This window comes from Tarenaya hassleriana, unplaced genomic scaffold (genome assembly GCF_000463585.1).
Source record: "Tarenaya hassleriana unplaced genomic scaffold, ASM46358v1 Cleome11, whole genome shotgun sequence".
Lineage (NCBI taxonomy): Eukaryota > Viridiplantae > Streptophyta > Magnoliopsida > Brassicales > Cleomaceae > Tarenaya > Tarenaya hassleriana.
The window spans coordinates 2,868,885-2,888,742 of record NW_010961290.1 but is presented as its reverse complement, the minus strand read 5'-3'; the positions used below and the strand labels follow the sequence as shown (position 1 = coordinate 2,888,742).

Below are 19,858 nucleotides of genomic sequence, written 5' to 3'. Positions count from 1 at the left end.
TAACACTCTTTAAATTATTTATCAACACTAAGTCTGATTTTTCAGAGAGTATTTCAGAATATTTTTATTGATAACCTTAAAATTCACCGGATATTTGGTCTGATTACATCTCTTAGAATATCGAAAAATCCTTGTAAATGTTTCTCTCTAAATGAAAACTCGCAGATCTATATCTTTCAAGGAAACAAAAAAACCCTTATAAATATTTCTCTCCAAATGAAGACTCGAATTCAGATTGAGAAAAAATTTTATTCTCTTCTTACCGGTTGAATCATCAAATCTTAAATAATTTAAAATATTTTATTAACATGAGTTATTATGATTGCTTGAAATTTTACAATTTAGATCTCAAAACTGATTTATATATGTGAGCATGGAAAATAAAGAATGGGCAACAATATATATATATATATAATACTTTACATTTCTACATTTTTTTAATCTTTATGTTTTATTTTCCCATGTTAGATTTGTGTATTTGTGGATTATAATAACGTCTTTGAGAATCCTTCGAATGCCAATGGAACTTGGATAGATCTCATGAATCCAAAATAAATAATTAAATATTGATTTTGTGCCCATTTCTAATAATTGATGTTAAGTCATAACTATTAATTACTAATTTATCTCACTTGGATTTTTTTTTCCTTGAGGAATACAAAATATTATTTGGTTTCATCGATTCCATTGAAAAATACTAATGGCAAGCTCTTTCTTGTAACCCAAACATATATTTTTACTGTCCTTTTCAAAGAATCCAAGGACAACAAAGAGATTAAAAAATATTAAATTAGAAATAATAAATATTATTTTTTGCGGTCAAGATCTTGCAAACGTAATCCAACGGTCAAAACGGGCTCGCTCTGCTACTGACACCACCCCTCATAATTCTCGTTAGTAGGACCCTCGTCCTCTCTTCTTCCTCTTTCTTCTCCACTGTGCTCAGGTTCCCACCGGGTCAACTCGGATCGGGTCGGATCTTTTATAAGAACAAAACCACTCGCTCACTCTCTGGCATATCTCTTTCTCTCTCTAACTTTCTCTCTCTGCTGTTTGAAAGCCAATATGTCTCTCCAAGACAGCGACGGAACTGCTCCGAGCGATTTTAATGCCACGGAAAGCGAACTGAGGCGGATTTTCCTTATCTTCTTCCTTCTTCCTCTCCACTAAGACATCTTTAGCAAAGTTTCGGCTTCTGTGGATTCTGCTTCTGGGTTTACTGAGGAGTTCTTGCAGCTCAAGTTCCCGTGTCTACCCGTAGGGCTTGTGTTGTTCGTTCTTTGATTTCGAGAAGAGCTGGATTGGGGTTCTGAGAAATGGGTTCTGGTCGGTTTCGTATTTTCTGGGGCTTTCTCGCTGGTTTTCTGGAAGGTTTCCTCTGATTTTATGGTGGGAAAATGGTGTGAAATTGAAGAGGGTATAAGAGATGGAGAAGGACGAGCTTGTGGTGTTGGAGCAGAAGATGTATAGCTTCTGTAGTAGCTGGAAGTGAGAGAGTGATTGTACGGAAATTAGGGTTTTGCTAATGTCGGCTTAGTACTTGGTTTCTGAAAAGGAAAATTTGGGTTTACCTTCTCTGACATGAAGCTTTCAGCTTCTGGGTTGGGTCACCAGGGTCATGAAGGTTTATCCATTGTCCTCTCATGGGGTTTTTCTTTTGCTTCCAGTTTTATTGTTTTTTTTTTCTTTCTTTATACTAATCTTCGATCTCTGATTCTTATTCAAATTGGCGACTTTTACCGATGGAGTGCGTCATCTTGGCGGTTTCTCTGAAGTCTCCTAGTTCTGTGGGTTTTTTTTTCCAACAGGGGAAAATAAGTGTCTGAACTCTGAGCTATGGCATGCTTGTGCTGGACCACTGGTTTCTCTTCCATCTTCTGGAAGCCGTGTTGTCTACTTCCCACAGGGTCACAGTGAACAGGTTTATCGATTTCCGGAGAATTCTGTTCGTGAATTTCTTGTTCTTGGTTTAGCTTCTCTGCTTGATTGTCTATGGTGATGTTGTGTCTTATCATGAACTTGCAAGAAGTCTAAAGTTATGAAGCTTTTTTTCTGTTTACATGTGGAATTTCCATTTACGTCCAAGTGTACTTTGTAGGTTGCTGCTACAACTAATAAGGAAGTTGATGGTCACATACCCAATTATCCAAGCCTACCACCCCAGCTGATAAGCCAACTCCATAATGTTACTATGCATGTGCGTAGTTAGTTCCCTGTCTCTTTCTCTCCATAACTGAATTCATTTTGAAATGTTACGATGTGAGTATGGGTTGATTTTGTACTTGTCAGGCTGATGTGGAGACGGACGAAGTGTATGCTCAGATGACGCTCCAGCCATTGACACCGGTATATATATGACTTTAAGTTTTCGTGGACTGAAAAAGAGGTTGGCAAGTGAAATAATCTAGGAGAAGTTGATTGTTCCGTATTGTTTTCATTAAAGGAAGAGCAGAAGGAAACATTTATACCGATCGAACTGGGAATCCCAAGTAAGCAACCCAGCAATTACTTCTGCAAGACGTTGACGGCTAGTGATACCAGTACGCATGGAGGATTTTCTGTTCCTAGGCGCGCTGCTGAGAAAGTTTTTCCTCCATTGGTAGTTGCTCTTCTTATGCTAACTCGGTTAAAAATCAATATGCTTAGATGTGTTACTTGCTGTGAAATCTTGCTTTCTTGTTTCCCTTATGCAGGATTACTCACAGCAGCCACCCGCCCAAGAATTGCTCGCAAAGGATCTCCATGATGTTGAATGGAAGTTTAGGCATATCTTCCGGGGTAAGTTTGTCCTTTCTGCTGACCTTTAAGAGCATAGAACTGTTCTATATTGTTGAACTTGATCTTTGCATTAGCAGCTATATTAATTTCATTTAACTGTGGAGTATGTCTTTATTGGTTTTCGGTCTGCATAATCTTTTGATGCATGGCTTGGACTTTTAGAAGAATAGTCTGACCGTAAGGCATGTAACAATCAGATCATTATAAGATTACTATCCAAAGGTTTCCTGGACATTTTGAAGAAACTTAGAGCTTTCTGAATTTAGAGGGAAAAACAAGAGTTTCTGGCAGAAATCACCAACATGGTTATGGTGTGTTTCATATTCTGCACAATCAAGCTAAAGGCACTAAGGTTTTACCATGGTTATGGCGTGTTTTCTCACTCTTTTGCAGGACAGCCTAAACGGCATCTTCTTACTACTGGATGGAGCGTCTTTGTCAGTGCCAAGCGTCTAGTTGCTGGAGATTCTGTTATTTTCATCAGGTTTTCTATTTGAGTGGTCATACCTTTCGGTCTTGCAGATTTTTAGTTACAATCTTTACCCTCACTCATTTTTGGGCAGGAATGAAAAGAATCAACTCCTTTTGGGCATTCGTCGTGCCATTCGACCACAAACCATTATACCGTCATCCGTTCTATCTAGTGATAGCATGCATATTGGACTCCTTGCTGCTGCTGCACATGCTGCCTCAACAAATAGCTGTTTCACTGTTTTCTACCATCCAAGGTTGAACACATTCCAAGTGCTTATTCTTCTCACAATCTAATAAATCTCTTACCTATGTTATTTTTCATGTTCAGGGCTAGCCCATCTGACTTTGTCATACCGCTTTCAAAGTACATTAAAGCTGTTTTTCACACGCGTATTTCAGTTGGAATGCGCTTTCGCATGCTCTTTGAAACAGAAGAGTCAAGTGTTCGCAGGTAAAGTCACATCACCTTTTTAAATGCCATTTTGAAGTTTTTATCAACTTGCTGAGGCTGAGAAAGTTCATTCACTATATCGCCCATATAATGTCAACCCATCTTCTGAAAATGATTTCATATTGTCCAGGTACATGGGTACGATAACTGGTATCAGTGATTTGGATCCTGTTCGTTGGCCAAACTCTCATTGGCGGTCCGTGAAGGTAACTACTCCATTATTCTTGTGTTTGATATGAAGGAATCTGATTACGTATTCCTCCCTTTTCTTTGAAGTCGACTAAGCCGATCTGACTTAGTATGTCTGGTTATTAAGTTTCTATAGTTCATGGAACTCGTGACCGCTCGCTACATGTTTGATGACTGTTTGTGACATGTATAATGAATGCCTTGCTTTCCGATGTACATATTCATTTGAAACTCCATGGACATTGAAAATCCAGATATTCTTGCTGTAGGTTGGTTGGGACGAGTCAACCGCTGGGGAGAGACAGCCAAGAGTTTCTCTATGGGAGATTGAGCCTCTTACCACATTTCCCATGTACCCTTCACTGTTTCCCCTCAGGTTGAAGCGTCCTTGGCATGCTGGACCATCATCCCTCCACGGTATCCATCCACCTTCTATTATCCGTTGTTACAATTTCTATTACCCTTTACCCAAATGTCACCATCTGTTAGACAAACATTTGTAGATTAGACCATTAAAAAATTTGATCTGGTGTTAGTAGAGCATGAATATGTAGAAGATGGAGAAATCTTAAAGTGTCCTACTTCAAAACAATGATGATGTTCGCCGTGAACTGAATCCTCTGGTTCTAATTGTACAGTGTGCCGATAGCTCAGATGCCGCACATCTTTTGTTGTGAAGGCATCCCGCTTTTGCTACGCTCAAGTTATTTACATGATTACTGCTGTGATGATACAGATAGCAGAGGTGATCTGACGAGTGGACTATCATGGCTTAGGGGTGGAGCTGGAGAGCAAGGTTTGCTTCCTCTGAATTTCTCGTCTGTGGGTATGGTTCCATGGATGCAACAGAGGCTGGATCTCGGTCTACTTGGAGCTACCGATCATAATCAGCAGTACCAAGCGATGTTGGCTGCCGGGTTGCAGAATATGAGTGGTGGAGATCCCCTGAGGCAACAACCATTCGTCCAGCTGCAAGAAGAGCCTCACCATCAATATCTTCAACAATCAGGTGGCCACAATTCAGATTTGCTACTTCAACAGCAGCAACAGCAGCTTCCACGGCATCTCCTTGAGGCTCAAACCCGCCAGATGCTGACCGAGAATATTCCCCATCAAACTATCCGACAAGAAGTTAGTAACCAACCAGCCGGGCAACCGCATCAACCTAACCACGCTTATCTGAATGCTCTCAAAATGCAAAACGGCCATCTCCAACAGTGGCAGCCGTCAGATTTGCCTTCTGCTTCATTCATGAAAGCGGATTTTACAGACTCAAACCACAAATTTGCTACAACAGTCACCCCGATACAACAGAATTCAGCGGCCCCGGCTTCAGGTTCCGGTGACGGTAGCAATCTTTTGAGTTTCTCGATAACGGGTCAGCCTTTACTGGCCGAGCAGTTGCCATCTCAGGCATGGTCTCCTAAACATGCTCACTCTGCAGCCAACGCTTTTTCTGAGCCGTTGCCGCTTCAGCAAGGATATGCCAGGAAAGGCACTGCTCTGGAACTCGGAAATTCCAACCCAAATCCCCACAGTCCCTCTATCTTTGGTGTTGATTCCGACTCTGGACTCTTTCTCCCCACTACTGTTCCCCGTTACGCTCCACTGCCAGCGGCGGAAGCTGATGCTTCTTCAATGTCACTGACGGATTCTGGATTCCAGAATTCCTTATACAGCTGCATGCAAGATGCTCCTGAGTTGCTACATGGGGCTGGGGACATTAACGCGTCCAACCAGATCAAGAACTTCGTTAAGGTAGGCTTGTTCTGCAACTTTTGTTTTTTCGCGACTTTGGTATAACGATAAGGGTGGTAAGATTATACATACGTATATACGGGAATGCAGGTGTATAAATCTGGATCGGTGGGGCGGTCACTGGACATATCTCGATTCAGCAGCTATAACGAGCTGCGGGAAGAGTTGGGAAAGATGTTTGGAATAGAGGGGTTGTTGGAAGACCCCCTTAGATCAGGCTGGCAGCTTGTATTTGTGGACAAGGAGAATGATATTCTTCTCCTTGGCGATGACCCTTGGGAGTAAGTTACCTCCCTTTATATCTTTTTCTTTTTCCTATTACGTCCATCTGCCTTCGGATTCACCCGTGGGATTTCGGGTATGTGGTTTCGACCCGGGAAAGCAAGAAAAAAAAAACTGAGAAAATGGTGATATGGGTTTGGAAAAATTGCAGGTCATTTGTGAATAATGTGTGGTACATAAAGATACTATCTCCAGAAGATGTGCAGAAGATGGGGCAACAAGGCGATGGATCCTTCCTGCAGAACCCCAACCATCACTGATGCTCTGCTTCACTCTTTAGTTTCCTTCTATTATGATGCATAAGTCTTTTGCTTCTTCTTCTTCTTCTTCTTCTTCTCTCATCTCATTTGGGACGTGAATGGAGACAAGACCCTAGTGGTATTTGCTGCTCTGTCTTTACCTTTGTTTTTATCATAATTGTTGTGTAACACAATGCTGCTCCCTTTGTAACATTTCCTCACCATTTCTAGTTTATATTCAGCACCTTTTGTCACGGTTGTACGTACATGTATGAGACGCTTTGGTGGTCTCATGGAAATAGTATGACAACATGAATGAATGATGGGAGAAGATCGTGAAACAATGTCAGTCAAGGCCGAGGAAGAGACCATGTTTAACACTGGTTCCCCATGCAGAAAACATCAGCATCAGCTTACTTTTCACTTGGTCAGGATCATTTCATTCCATGACAAAATCACTGAACTCATGACAGCAAAACATGGGGATTGCAAGAGAAATCTCCCCCTTCTCAGTACAATACAATTGACAACAGAATTCCATTTGTTCTTCTAACAGAGAAATCTTTTGATACCCATTTGCCATGGAACTAACCACCATCAAGTTCTTAATGCAGATGTGGAAGAAACAAACATCTACAAGGCCTATAATGGCATCTCATATGTAAGCATACCCAGTTACTAACTTACTATCACAAGAACCAAGAACCAACTAACTACCCCTCCCGTTTAACAGTACATCAAGGAAGTGAAGGACAATAAGCAAGAACTACACATTTTACAGAGATCTCAGATCATAGGCCGGAGACCCATCAACCCCCCTAAATCCATATACAAAGGCAAATCAATTAGACCCCCATTTGCGAACTTTACATATTCTTCCCGCCCACTTGTGAACGAAGGATTCCGTACATACAGTCACCACCTTAAGCATTTGATAAGACAGCTGACATATCTCATTGCAAAAGATCTTACCTTGTTGATGCACACAAAAAGGTTCACATGAGCAAACCATGGAAACCAAACACATGGGCAAAATTATCATCAGTAACTCTTTGAGAACTATCAGCATTACCAAATACATCAGTACATATAAAATGAGCATACTTGCACAACAACAATGTAAATCCAGTAATCCACACTTCATAAAGTACAAATATTTCTGTATATTTGGATTACATGAATCCATAAGGGACATAGGTTTACTGTTACGTCGCAACATACACAAACGAAAACGTGAAAGCAAAGAGACGATCGCAGGATATGCAGAAACCCAATCCACGGAAGAAATTTGGGGTTTTGTATGTTTTCACCTCAGATTAAGAGCACCTTTCAAGCAGCCTCCTTCACAGGAGCAGGGCCAGGGATCTTGACGTAACCCATCTTCTTAGGGCTCGCATCATCGTACCCATCGGTCTCGTAATCCTCATCCTCGAAGTTGTAGCTACGGCGGTTCGAGACGAGAGCCCAGACGAGGTACATCGTCGCGGCGGTGAGGGCACCGCAACCGACGCCGAAGAGGAGAGCGACGACAACGCTGAGGATGTCCCTTGTTCGATCTCTGAAGGAATTGATGTGCGAGATGGAAGGGATGGAGAATTGGGGCCGAGACTCCGATGACGACCCTAGGAAGGCGGAGGGGAGGAAGCCTCCACCGTCGTCGCGGCGGTGGACGAGGAAGGGACGGAGATGGCGGGGAGTGAATCGGCGGATGGTGAATACGGTGACGAATCTGGTGGAGGAGAAATCGGGCTCGCCGTCGGAGTTAGGGTTAAGGTTTTCTGGGGTTATGGAGAAGGCGTAGGAAGAGATGAGGAATGTCTTGCAAGGCCGTGCTGCCGCGGAGGAGATCGCGAGAAACCCTATAACGATCGCGAGGCGGAGGAAAGCTGAGGAAGCCATTGTCAGACTTTCTTCTGCTTTGTCTTCTTCTTCTTCTGATTCGATCAACAAATAAACAACCTACCAGAAGTTTCGGAGAAGAAGAAGAATTTAATACGTTAAAATAAACTATAAATATTATGACGTCCCTCATTTCCTTCTTTTTACTCACATATGCCCCTTAGCTTTATATGACGACATATTTAACCCTAGTTTATCTTTTAATTTTTTTTTTAGTTTGGTGTATTAATAAATAACCGGAATTAAGTTCGAGATATTAAAAATGGTATTTATCTTCGTAAATACTCTTAATAAGATTTGAATTGTAGAGACGTGAACCAATGTAATCAATAGTGATATCACTGAGATATTAAATATTATATGATTTAAAATTAAGACAATAATCTGAAACTAAAAAAATAATCTACACATGTTTTGGGAAATTTAAAACGTTTTCATTTTGCCATCAAAATGTGTATGTATAAGTTATACATTAAACATTAATATAATCTTCTAACGACCATGCAATTAAAATCATTAAGATTATAGAAATGAAATGATTGGTAGATATAATCAAATCTCTCTATTTACTTCCGGCCGGAATAATTTAAATAGAATCGTCCATTTCTTTAATGAATATTTAATTTCGGAGTTGGATACATTTTCCTTTCGGTCCCACCGCAATTTCATAATCGCACTATTAATGTGAACATGAAAAGCGTAATTAATATAATATACAAATATTTCATTATTACGAGTTTTGGTTGACCCATAATTAGCCACTAATAATAAGTCAATTGCCTTATGAAAAAGTGGGCATATGTACTTTAGTGCAACGTGGACCCGAGACTGTGTATGATAATGTAATTATTGTTTTAAATAAAATGCGGGATACCATAATTTGTTTTAAATGGTAAATAAGGTATCACATTCTTCATCATAAGTTGAATACCTTTATGATAAATTAAATTTATAGTACACTTTAAACATAAGATATTCTCTTGCTATAATTAAATTATATAAAATAAATGTTGTACAATGATAAGTATGACCACAATGAAATTTGAAAGAAATAGTTTTGGTTTTTTTTATGTCTTTATTTTTGTATTTGTTTCAATCGTTCTTATCAATAATACATTTTTTTGGATGCATCAATAAGTATATATATATATATATATATTAAATTAAATGGATAATCCTTCCATAATTTCATGAGTGGATAGAGAGTGTGAAAAATATTTTTGATATAAAATACCCTAATTAACTCTAAATTAATTGATTAATTCCAAATTTAAGATTTAGTTTAATTAAATATTGTGAACTAACAAAATCTTGGTGCGATAAAAATTAAAAATCCGTTGTTGATTTATATCTAATGAGATTTATCCGCCAATTATCTTTTTTACAAAATTAATGTTTAATTAGGAAACGTCAACTAAGAGTCTACGACCACACGATATATGTATTCAACTTGAATTAAAAGACGAATACTAATAAGATTACTTCAACACCATGTCCATATATATCTGCATATAAGCATTTTTTTCCTTTCGCTTTTCTAAAATATGGTAAAGATTTAGTTTTATTATTTTAATCAAATTCATAATCGATAAACATAATAATTAAAATTAGAAACATACAAGATAATAACTAAAAATTCGAATCTTTCCATATATTAATTAAAATTAAAAACCACACAAAATAATTCTAAAATTCATGCAAATATTATAAAGCTAAAAATAAGGTAGCGTACACGTGTATACATGTATATTTAGTTTTTTTGCGTAGGTGGAATATATAATTTAAGTTTAAATAAATTTAAGTTTAGAATGTGAAACTAATTAAATTTTTTTTTTTTTTACAATGTAAAACTAATTCCCCACTGTGAACGAGACTTTCGGGAACGCCAGCTTTGTGCTCATCCCAGTTTTAGTGGGCTTATTTGCTTTTTGGTGGAACTCTTCCCCTATATAAGCATAGAGAGCGAGAGCGAGAGAGAGCGAAAGCGAGAGAGAGCGAGAATCAATTTCAGAGGTCAGATACGAATCGATGGCGATGGAGATCGATCAGAGTAAGAAGGATGACGAGTTCAATGCGGCGGCGAGGGGGGATGGATCGCCGGAGGAGACATCTGTCGAGAGGATTTTCGAGGCGAGCGGGGAGGCTCCTCCGCCGTGGCACCACCAGTTGACGATACGTGCTATGGTCGTGAGTTTCGTACTCTCGATCCTCTTCACGTTCGTGGTGATGAAGCTGAATCTCACCACCGGAATCATCCCGTCGCTCAACATCTCCGCCGGTCTCCTCGGTTTCTTCTTCGTCAAGACGTGGACGAAGCTTCTCCACAAGGCTGGGTTCCTCAAACAGCCCTTCACCAGGCAGGAGAACACCGTGATTCAGACCTGCGTCGTCGCTTCCTCCGGCATCGCCTTCAGCGGTACGTTTTCGTTCCCTTTTGGCTTTTGCTTCGATTCGTTTGTCAGAGTGAATTCATGGAGAGTGGCTCTGTTGTTTTTTTTGAATTCATAGATTTAGATACAAATCATGAAACGTGGCTCTGATTTCGAACTCATGAATTTCGGATCTAATCAAATTCTTTTTTTTTTGGTTAACTGTGATCTAATCAAATTCAAATATGGAAATATTGAAGATTAATCGTTAAACGTTAGCTGCTGTATTATGTAAATTAATTAGTTACGTGATTAGTTACAAGTAAAGTAGTAAACGCGTCAATGAAGCACCGCAATGTCATTGATGCATGACATGTGACCAAATTGGCAAATTTACACAGTTACTCTCTCACCTCTGCATCTTTCCCTTGACGTATTTTCCATTCATGGCAAAAGTTCCAAAATTACTTTTCCCCTCCGAGATTCTTTAGAAAAGGATAGACGAAGAACCCGTGATCCGTTGGACTTTCTTATATATATATATATATATATATATATATTCTATCACATGGCGATTGTCTTATACATATTTCTGGTTGGATTTTACGATTCTGTTTCTAGTATCGTTTCGGAGTTGTGTGCTTACATTGTAAAATGTGCCCATTGATTCATTTATCCTCTGGAAATTCTTTTCCTTGATTTTTAAATGTAAAAATTAAGAACATAGACTTGTAGTTGAGGGATACACGCGACAAATTGTATATTCTAGAATATAAATGTAAAATTTTGATTTGAATATATTAAGTGGAATTATTTGTTAGAAAAGAAAAGAAAAAGGCTAATTGAAGTTGGATCTGTTACGATGGCCACGTCAAAGAGTAGTGTGAGCGGTAGAATAGGGATATTCACATTGACCAATTGATGCGTTGCATTATTTGATTAGTTTCAAAGAGAAAGTTAAATTTTTTTTGTTGCATTTAAAAAAACTAATCTGATTTGTTTGTTTTTTTTTGGGGATGATGATTTGTTCAACCCAATCCGTTTCAGGATATGATTTCGGCGATATATTAGGAGATCTAATTATAGACGTTTAGTTAATTTATTTAATAATAATAATAATAATAATTATTATTATTATTATTATTATTATTAGACTGTGTGAACTTGTTAGTCAACTTAGCTGTCATCTTCTCCATCGTCTCGCCAGATATGCATTGCAATTTGACTTTGACTTTGCATCTGCATGCGGCTAGAATATAATATATATATATATATAAATCTTTTTACTGGAATCAATAAAATAAGGTTCGATGAATCCTTCACATGATTCGTTTCTTAGAATTTTAGGATTGAGGTTATTAGCGCTAATACAAGTTGACTTGTTGGGCACGTGTGTGAGAAGGGAAGAAAGAGCTGGCGAGATCCAGAAATCTTAAGTGGGTTTAATGTACTTGACAGTATATTCTAATCCAATCAATTAACAGAGTTCGAGCTAATTAATCTTTTAATTAGGCTAATTATAAGTCTATTAGGGAAAGCAAGTTGCCAACTTCCGAATTCTGGGCCATTTTGAACAATGAAGCCGCCAGATTTTGCTAGTTCGAGTGCTGAATTTGTCGTCATATTTGTTGAGCTCCATGTTTCTAACCATGACTAACAAAGAACATGGATGATGAACACAGGTGGCTTTGGAAGTTACCTATTCGGAATGAGTGACATTGTTGCCAAACAGTCAGCAGAAGCCAATTCTGTAATGAACATAAAGAACCCGCAGTTGGGATGGATGATTGGGTTTCTCTTCGTTGTTAGCTTTCTTGGTCTTTTCTCGGTTGTCCCTCTCCGAAAGGTACATTCTTCACCCTCTGATTCCTCCAGTTCATTACAACAAGCGAGATGATGCAAAACTGTCACTTGATGAACATCATCAATCTTTGTTCCCCCAGATCATGATTGTTGACTTCAAGTTGATATATCCAAGTGGTACAGCTACTGCTCATCTCATCAACAGCTTCCACACCCCTCAAGGTGCAAAGTTAGCAAAGTAAGCCAATGAACCCATCACTCTAGAGTTTATTATATCATTGGATCGGATGGATCACTGAAAAGTCGTTATCCTTGCAGGAAACAAGTCAGAGCGTTGGGGAAGTTCTTCTCTTTCAGTTTCTTGTGGGGTTTCTTCCAGTGGTTCTTCACTGCTGGTGATGACTGTGGTTTTGCATCCTTCCCCACGTTTGGTCTCGAAGCTTATGCAAACAAGTATGTGTATTTCAGTTGCAAACTCTACCAAATTCTCATGTTACTTTTTGATTCAGAATTCAAAATTTGCATCTTTTGTTTGATGAAACAGGTTCTACTTTGATTTCTCGGCTACTTATGTTGGTGTCGGGATGATTTGCCCGTATTTGATCAACGTATCTCTTCTCGTGGGATCGATCCTCTCGTGGGGTGTTATGTGGCCTTTGATAGGTGCCCAGAAAGGGAAATGGTATTCTGCTGATATCTCTTCAAGTAGTCTCCATGGGCTTCAAGGTTACAAGGTATAGCTTCTTTTCCACACTTTCCCAGCCTTTTGAAGCCAATAAATTACAATCTAATCGTGCATTTCATATCGATGCAGGTCTTTATAGCCATTGCTATGATCCTCGGTGACGGTCTCTACAACTTCGTCAAGGTCCTCGGCCGCACTATTTTCGGTCTATACAAGCAGTTCCAGAACAGAGATGTCCTTCCAGTCAATGACCGATCTCCCTCTTTCGCCGTAGTTTCTTATGACGACAAGCGAAGAACCGAGCTCTTCCTCAAGGATGGGATCCCGGCATGGTTCGCAGTCTGCGGGTACATAATCTTGGCCGTGATCTCCATCTTTGCTCTTCCCCATATCTTCCCACAGCTCAGATGGTACCACATCCTCGTGATGTACGTGATTGCCCCGGTCCTAGCCTTTTGCAACGCTTACGGGTGCGGACTCACTGATTGGTCACTAGCCTCTACCTATGGAAAACTCGCGATTTTCACCATTGGAGCGTGGGCTGGTGCCTCCCACGGAGGGGTTCTAGCTGGACTCGCTGCCTGCGGTGTTATGATGAACATTGTCTCCACAGCTTCTGACCTGATGCAGGACTTCAAGACAGGTTACATGACACTGGCTTCTCCGAGATCGATGTTCATCAGTCAATTCATCGGAACAGCGATGGGATGTGTGATCTCGCCTTGCGTCTTCTGGCTCTTCTACAACGCATTCGGCGATTTCGGACAGTCCGGATCATCCTACCCGGCTCCATACGCGCTCGTATACAGAAACATGTCCATACTCGGAGTCGAAGGCTTCTCGGCTTTGCCCAAACACTGCCTCATGCTATGCTACGTTTTCTTCGCGGCAGCGGTCATCGTTAACGGGGTAAGAGACGCGGTTGGGCCGAAATGGGCTCGGTTTATACCTCTCCCGATGGCGATGGCGATTCCTTTCTACATCGGAGGGTACTTTACCATCGACATGTGCGTTGGAAGCCTCATACTGTTCGTATGGAGGAAGCTGAACAAGCCGAAGGCGGATGCGTTCGGCCCGGCCGTGGCGTCGGGTTTGATATGCGGAGAAGGCATCTGGACGTTGCCCAGCTCGGTTCTGGCACTGGCAGGCGTCAAGCCTCCGATCTGCATGAAGTTCTTGTCGAGCTCTACCAACACAAAGGTCGATTCATTCCTCAGCTCTTAAGATATAGCTTTTGCCGGTTCGTCTGTTTTTTTTTTTAGGTTTTGGTGTGATTTTCTTCTGGTTTTAATCCTTTATTCTCGTCTGTCTACGTCGTCGTTTAATTTGTTTAGTCTTTTTTTCTTCCACTCTAAGGTTTTCTACTCTAATATGTAAAAAAAAGGGGGATTATAAAAAAATCGAATTGTTCATTTCACTGGTTTATATAATAATGTTTGGTCAGGCAAGATGGATAATATCAAAGGTGCAGCAGCTTTCTAACCTGCATTTAAAATCATGTCTGAACACGATTTTCAGTAGGGAAATAGCTTGAATTGCAAGCAACATTTAGAAAATTGTCAAGCCCAACTTTCCTATGGTTACTTGCGATCCAAGCTATCTGCCAAATATCGTCGTGGTGGCGGCGAATGTCAAAGTTTCACAAACAAAATATCGCCTCGTAGTGACAGAATGGAAATAATACAAAATATCGCATCGAGTTTCCAAAACTTCTCCATCGTTGCTATTCGTCCACTTGCAACATTACCAACCTGTATAAGTTCGAGCAGATCTTAGGTTATATGCAATGTCCAAATGTGATTATACAAGTTTTGCAAAATACCCAACATTCATCAAAACGACAAAATACCATGGACGCCGTAGACTCAGCAGTTTATTTACGAGGTGCCTTGAGATTTGATAGACTCTTAGTGTTAGTACCCTTCTTCTTCTTCTTCAGCTTCCAATGTCTCCTGAGTAATCGAAAACGAGCACACAACACGTTTTTTTACAGTGTTACAAAGCAACCAAAGCTCGAAAATGAGATCACCATCCTGAATCTGTCTTCGCTTATTCGAAAGATTTAATTAAAAAGACTTTCTTTTCCAGACTTACTTGGACGGTTTCGGGACGATTGTTTCACCCTTCAAATTCAAAGATGCAAATGATCTCGTAACGTCGCTCAATAAGAGATCACCGGATCCATTTCCGTGTAAAGAACCAGTTTCTGCAACCGGCCATCTCATAGGTAAGACTAAGTTCCTGTCCAGCAAAAAAAAAAAGACGGATGAACGTTCCACGTTTGAATCAGTTGCAAAACGAAGAAATAATGCAAGTTGAGTTACTCACCCTCGAGTAAGTCTTGATGTGCATCGTAATATCTCGACTTTTGTGTATCTGGAATAGTATTTGTCTAAACGCTGTACAGCTCGAGGAACTTTGGACTGTGGCAAGACCTCCCAGACCTTCAAGATTTGGACGTAGTGTAAGCCCTCCTTAATGAAGTCCACCGCCCAGACGAGGCTTAGAACATCGTCGATCTCGTCTTGTTTCAGAATCTCGAAAGATGAAACCAAACTGTCCCTCTCAGACTGACATTGAAACCGACCCTGCGATATCCTCTCCAACAGTTTCATGATTTTACTGTAAATTTCACAGTCCATAACAGTTTTCAGAGATTTTGGTAACTCTTCGCTGAAGCAGACCTGTTTCCAATACCAAAAAAGGACAGAACTATAGTATCGGATGAACGGTGTAATGTTGAGACAAAAACGATTCGATAAGAGTAGAAATCAGAAAACCTTCCATTTAGAAGAGTTGAACAAGAATAATTTCTTGTTCTGTAGCTTTTGAAACTGGTTGAGATCAATGGTTGCTCTTGCCATAGCTTGGACCAAAGATTTATCGTCTTTGGCATCGTGAAAACAATGTCGTTCTTTGGCATCCTCAATTAGCTTCGTCCACACGGATTTGCTATTCGTCAAAGTTGCCTCGTTACCAAGTATCCATAAGCAAAACCTACAAAGATTATGTTAAGGACACAACATAATCCGCTCGCAATGACCAAAGAATCAAGATCTGTATAAACACCTTGCCCGGGTGAGAGCTACATTTGTTCTCTGTCGGTCCGAAAGGAAACCAACTGTGCCTTTCCCGTTAGACCGAACAGTTGAGATTATAATAATATCCTCTTCACCCCCTTGAAACCCATCAACAGACCGAATATTCAGAGTGAATAGGCCTCCAGTATCATCACTACTATACATCCCTCCAATCTTTTCTTGGATTGCGAATACTTGAGCCTTGTAAGGGGAAATAACACCGACGCTGATCTGTCTCCTTTGATTCTTTGACACTGCAGTAATATTAAAACCACAGAAAATCATAATCTGACAAATTCTTTATTCAACCAAGCTGAATCAGAAATGGTTTCACCTCTGAAAAGGTTGGCAACTATCTCAGACAACACAGCAACTTCAACATCGTTCTTTAGACTATGTCCTTCCCCGATTTTCTCTCTTCCGTAGGATACGTTGATGAAAGAGAAGGGTCCATACATCTTCCCAGGAAGAAACTTCTTCTCATGTTTTCTTAGTTTAACTGTTGAGGCATCCAAAATTTTCGTATTGTAGAACTCTCGGTTGGGGAAAATACTTATAGAAGGATGCATTCGGTATTGGGTACTAAGCAAATGTTTTTTCCGCCCGAGCAGAACCAGCCTTTGGAATAAACTTCTCCCTAGTTTAGCCTCTGAAGCAAGCTGCATATTTTCATATCATTGTTTAGACGCAGAGGAAATCATATTCTCCCAAGAATTGAGAAAACTTCAGAATACACACAATATGAGTACCTTGCTTTGGATCATGGCAGGAAGTTGACACTCGTCACCGATCAAAATGGCATGTCGAAGCCTTGGTAGCTGCAAAGCAATGGCTGATTCACATTCTTTCAGCTGGGCAGCTTCATCGATGACAAGAAGCTGGACCGGTTCTTCTGTATATAATTTGGCAGAACCAGATGCAGTACAGAAGAGAAGGCATGCATTTCCCAAGCAAAGTTTCTTAATATCATTCGTGTCCAAAAGATCTGGAAGCGTGAAAGAGCAATGAATCGATCTTAGCATCTTGAGGCAAACTTTTATCGTGTGACTTCCTTCCTCGGTACCCACAACTGTATCTCTGAGAAGATTAATAGTTTGAAACATCTTCCCCGCCACTTGGGGTGAAAGCAAAGTGGTAGGAAGATGCAAACACAAACTCGAGAAATGACGCTGCAGAATGTTTCTGAGGTAACTAAATCTCTGTTCTACAAATTCCTCAAATGACATAGATGGTTCTTCTTCGCAAAGTACTTCCTCTGTTTCCTTTACATGATCCTGCTTTTCTTCCAAGCCATTAGAAGCAACCTGTTTCTGTATTTTCCCAACCCTTTTTTGTTTCTCCTTGTGATCATTCCCGTTGTGTTTGGTCGTTTCCTTTACGCGATCCCCTTTTCGCTCCTTTTTCCTCTTTTCTTCTAGGGCATTACAAACAATTTGCTTCTCTATCTTCTCGACCCATTTTTGCTTTTCCTTGTTGCCATTTCCTCTGTGTTTGGTGGCTGAATCAATTTCCTTGTTTACCTCATTTTTCGAACGTTTCTCATTCTTCAAATATTCAAGATACAACCCCTTTGGGTCAGTGAGTAAACGTATCATTGAATCTACCGAAGCTCTCCAACCAGTGACAGGCATTAAGCAATAATAGAGCTGTTCGACCCGGTGACTCAAGAAGACATCAATAAGGTCATCCCGATCATCGATCTTCATCCTCTTGCCATTCCCAAACAAAACTATATCTCCAAGACCATATCCACCCATCTCGGACGATCCCGAGACTAATTTTACAACTCTTGATGCCACTTCAAGAACGGCTATGTTAGTCGGAGCACATGTCAAGGTTCGACATCTCGTCTTGAGAAGTGTCAGCAATAGCACGCTCGTTGTACTCGTTTTTCCCGTTCCCGGAGGCCCCCATATCAGTTTGATTGTATTGGTATGGTAGCATTTCCTGGCTTCCAAACAGTGCAAGATTGCCTCTTTCTGCGATGAATTCAGCTTGTGTGAACGTATCAGACCATGGAAATGACGAGGATCGAAAATGTCGTTTTCCTCAAGTAGACATGGAAGGCAAGCTGCACCGTCCTGCAATAAAAAGGGAAACATGAAATTACTGCAGACATCTCAGCAGCGCAAAGCCATTTAAGAACCAGTAAAAAGTTGCTTACATCACCGCTGCCCTCAAGAACTCTTGAAATGAGGTTCAGGTTCCCGCCTTCTTTCCCCGGATGGAGGGCTTTCCAGATACGAATGTTGGTCATCATGTTGATCAGATAGACTCCATACAATGTCTCCTTCTTTCTCTTGTCTATCCCTATGTTATCCGAAAGGATGGGCTTCGAGGCCAAAACAGTGAGCACAGTGGGATTGTCCGGATCCATATTGCAGACAAGAGCCAGTAAGAAAGGCTCGTTGAAAATTCTCAAGTCATCAACACGATTCGGCTTCTTGAGTGTCACTGCAATAAGATCTCTCGGCTCCAATTGCTTACGATCTCCATCAGTCTTGACATCAGACATCCCTTGTAAGTACAAATCATACAACAAGTTATTAGGACCTTTGAAACCTTTGTTGTGTCTGATTTCGCGTATCTCGAAAGCTGGTGCGTGATGCAGTGCTCTCATGCTTGACATCAAGTCCTCATGTGTTTCTTCGATCAGTGCTGGAACAAAGGACTTGAAGTAAGCCATGCAGGATGGGAACGTACTAGGAATCTCCCCAACCTGTTTCCAGTGTCGGAATACAAACAACGAATTCAAAGAAATATGTCGTGAAATATTGAGGTTTGATTCAAAGAACAAGCATAGATGGGAGCTCTGAAACCCTAAGACGAAAACAACGTTCTGAAGCAATTTAAGAACACAAACGAGCACATGATCAATCGAAGAAAAACCTAACATTGAGCAGCAGTGAACCAAAATGGTCGTGAAGAACAGAAGGGTACGAAGAACAAAACCTGGCCTTTGAAGAGGCGTTTGTTGAGCACATCAGGAAGAGACCACGAGAAGACGACATCGACGAGGTCTTTCCCTTTAGACATTGTTGCCTCCTTCTTCTCCATTACCTCAGAACCCATCGAAACGAAACTCTGAAAACGGATTCACAGTGTAGAGAGAGAGAGAGAGAGAGAGAGAGAGAGAGAGAGAGGGAAATAGCGTAGCAGAGAAGCGAATTCAGAAGGTGAAGATGAAGAGCAAAGGACGTCGTGACTCAGAGGAGAGTGATTGGCCAAATGTCGCTTTCGGATACAGTGTGGAAGACGAGGAAACCCCATGGAAGAAGGAAGGAAACAGAGGGACTCTCTTCTTTTTCCTTCTCTTCTCTGCTTTTGAATTTGATTTACAAAGACGTCGTACGAAAAGCCAAAAAGCGGTTCACTATTTTTATCATCCGCATATTATTATTTTAGAAACTTATAAAATTATTTAATATCGGCTGAATTTTAGAGCTGGTTAATTTGTTTATGGGAATCTGAAAACTCAACAACCTCCCAGGGGCAAAAATGGAATTGCATAAATTAGCAGCGTAATGACTCTTCGTAATACGGATTTTAAAAGATGCAAATAATAATTATGTCCATAAGAACTCCAATCTATCAGTGGTCTCTGTTTTTTTCAAGCGCATGCAGAAAAAGAAAGGACAGGACGTTTAATTCAAATGTTCCAAGTTATATATATATAAAATATATAATTTGAAAACTATTTTTTATTCAAAAGATATATTATGACAACAGATACCATTTAAAAATGAAAAAGAAAAGACAACTAATCAACCTTTTAAAATTTTATGAGATAGCTTCACACAAATACCGCAAACTCTCTCACATGCAAGAGATATCCCAAATACTTTTAAGAA

General features: G+C 40.2%; 4 protein-coding genes across 4 annotated transcripts; 2 read left to right on the top strand and 2 right to left on the bottom strand.

Annotated features, from left to right (window-relative positions):
• Nucleotides 1-929: 929 nt before the first annotated feature.
• LOC104805667 (auxin response factor 8-like) lies at nucleotides 930-6,426 on the top strand. The gene is made up of 14 exons (XM_010530310.1): nucleotides 930-1,624; nucleotides 1,809-1,921; nucleotides 2,099-2,197; nucleotides 2,290-2,346; nucleotides 2,444-2,599; nucleotides 2,694-2,778; nucleotides 3,172-3,262; nucleotides 3,342-3,506; nucleotides 3,581-3,703; nucleotides 3,834-3,909; nucleotides 4,162-4,309; nucleotides 4,629-5,650; nucleotides 5,741-5,931; nucleotides 6,084-6,426. Exons 1-14 carry the CDS (start codon nucleotides 1,582-1,584, stop codon nucleotides 6,190-6,192), a joined length of 2,478 nt encoding a protein of 825 aa, XP_010528612.1. The 5' UTR covers nucleotides 930-1,581; the 3' UTR covers nucleotides 6,193-6,426.
• Nucleotides 6,427-7,206: 780 nt separating this feature from the next.
• On the bottom strand, nucleotides 7,207-8,145 carry LOC104805666. Its single transcript, XM_010530309.2, has one exon. The coding sequence runs from the start codon at nucleotides 8,068-8,070 to the stop codon at nucleotides 7,501-7,503; it is 570 nt and encodes a 189-aa protein (XP_010528611.1). The 5' UTR covers nucleotides 8,071-8,145; the 3' UTR covers nucleotides 7,207-7,500.
• Nucleotides 8,146-9,958: 1,813 nt separating this feature from the next.
• Nucleotides 9,959-14,339, top strand: LOC104805664 (probable metal-nicotianamine transporter YSL7). Its single transcript, XM_010530307.1, has 6 exons — nucleotides 9,959-10,486; nucleotides 12,122-12,285; nucleotides 12,383-12,480; nucleotides 12,561-12,695; nucleotides 12,787-12,976; nucleotides 13,057-14,339. The coding sequence occupies exons 1-6, from the start codon at nucleotides 10,099-10,101 to the stop codon at nucleotides 14,149-14,151; spliced, it is 2,070 nt and encodes a 689-aa protein (XP_010528609.1). The 5' UTR covers nucleotides 9,959-10,098; the 3' UTR covers nucleotides 14,152-14,339.
• Nucleotides 14,340-14,381: 42 nt separating this feature from the next.
• LOC104805665 lies at nucleotides 14,382-19,309 on the bottom strand. Its single transcript, XM_010530308.1, has 10 exons — nucleotides 18,960-19,309; nucleotides 18,172-18,726; nucleotides 16,757-18,088; nucleotides 16,342-16,666; nucleotides 15,997-16,261; nucleotides 15,708-15,924; nucleotides 15,256-15,611; nucleotides 15,022-15,168; nucleotides 14,777-14,879; nucleotides 14,382-14,678 (listed from the first exon to the last, which is right to left on the bottom strand). Exons 1-9 carry the CDS (start codon nucleotides 19,077-19,079, stop codon nucleotides 14,801-14,803), a joined length of 3,396 nt encoding a protein of 1,131 aa, XP_010528610.1. The 5' UTR covers nucleotides 19,080-19,309; the 3' UTR covers nucleotides 14,382-14,678; nucleotides 14,777-14,800.
• Nucleotides 19,310-19,858: the final 549 nt, after the last annotated feature.

Bases quoted from the DNA above. Each gene is read 5' to 3' on its own strand.
- LOC104805667 (XM_010530310.1), top strand. From the start codon at position 1,582: ATGAAGCTTTCAGCTTCTGGGTTGGGTCACCAGGGTCATGAAG. The intron at 3,910-4,161 runs GTAACTACTCCA...TTCTTGCTGTAG, and splicing joins CTCATTGGCGGTCCGTGAAG to GTTGGTTGGGACGAGTCAAC. The intron at 5,932-6,083 runs GTAAGTTACCTC...GAAAAATTGCAG, and splicing joins CTTGGCGATGACCCTTGGGA to GTCATTTGTGAATAATGTGT.
- LOC104805666 (XM_010530309.2), bottom strand. From the start codon at position 8,070: ATGGCTTCCTCAGCTTTCCTCCGCCTCGCGATCGTTATAGGGTTTCTC.
- LOC104805664 (XM_010530307.1), top strand. From the start codon at position 10,099: ATGGCGATGGAGATCGATCAGAGTAAGAAGGATGACGAGTTCAATGCG. The intron at 12,696-12,786 runs GTATGTGTATTT...TTGATGAAACAG, and splicing joins CTCGAAGCTTATGCAAACAA to GTTCTACTTTGATTTCTCGG. The intron at 12,977-13,056 runs GTATAGCTTCTT...ATATCGATGCAG, and splicing joins ATGGGCTTCAAGGTTACAAG to GTCTTTATAGCCATTGCTAT.
- LOC104805665 (XM_010530308.1), bottom strand. From the start codon at position 19,079: ATGGGTTCTGAGGTAATGGAGAAGAAGGAGGCAACAATGTCTAAAGGG. The intron at 16,667-16,756 runs GTACTCATATTG...GAAAATATGCAG, and splicing joins CTGCCATGATCCAAAGCAAG to CTTGCTTCAGAGGCTAAACT. The intron at 15,612-15,707 runs GTTTTCTGATTT...TATTGGAAACAG, and splicing joins TCAACTCTTCTAAATGGAAG to GTCTGCTTCAGCGAAGAGTT.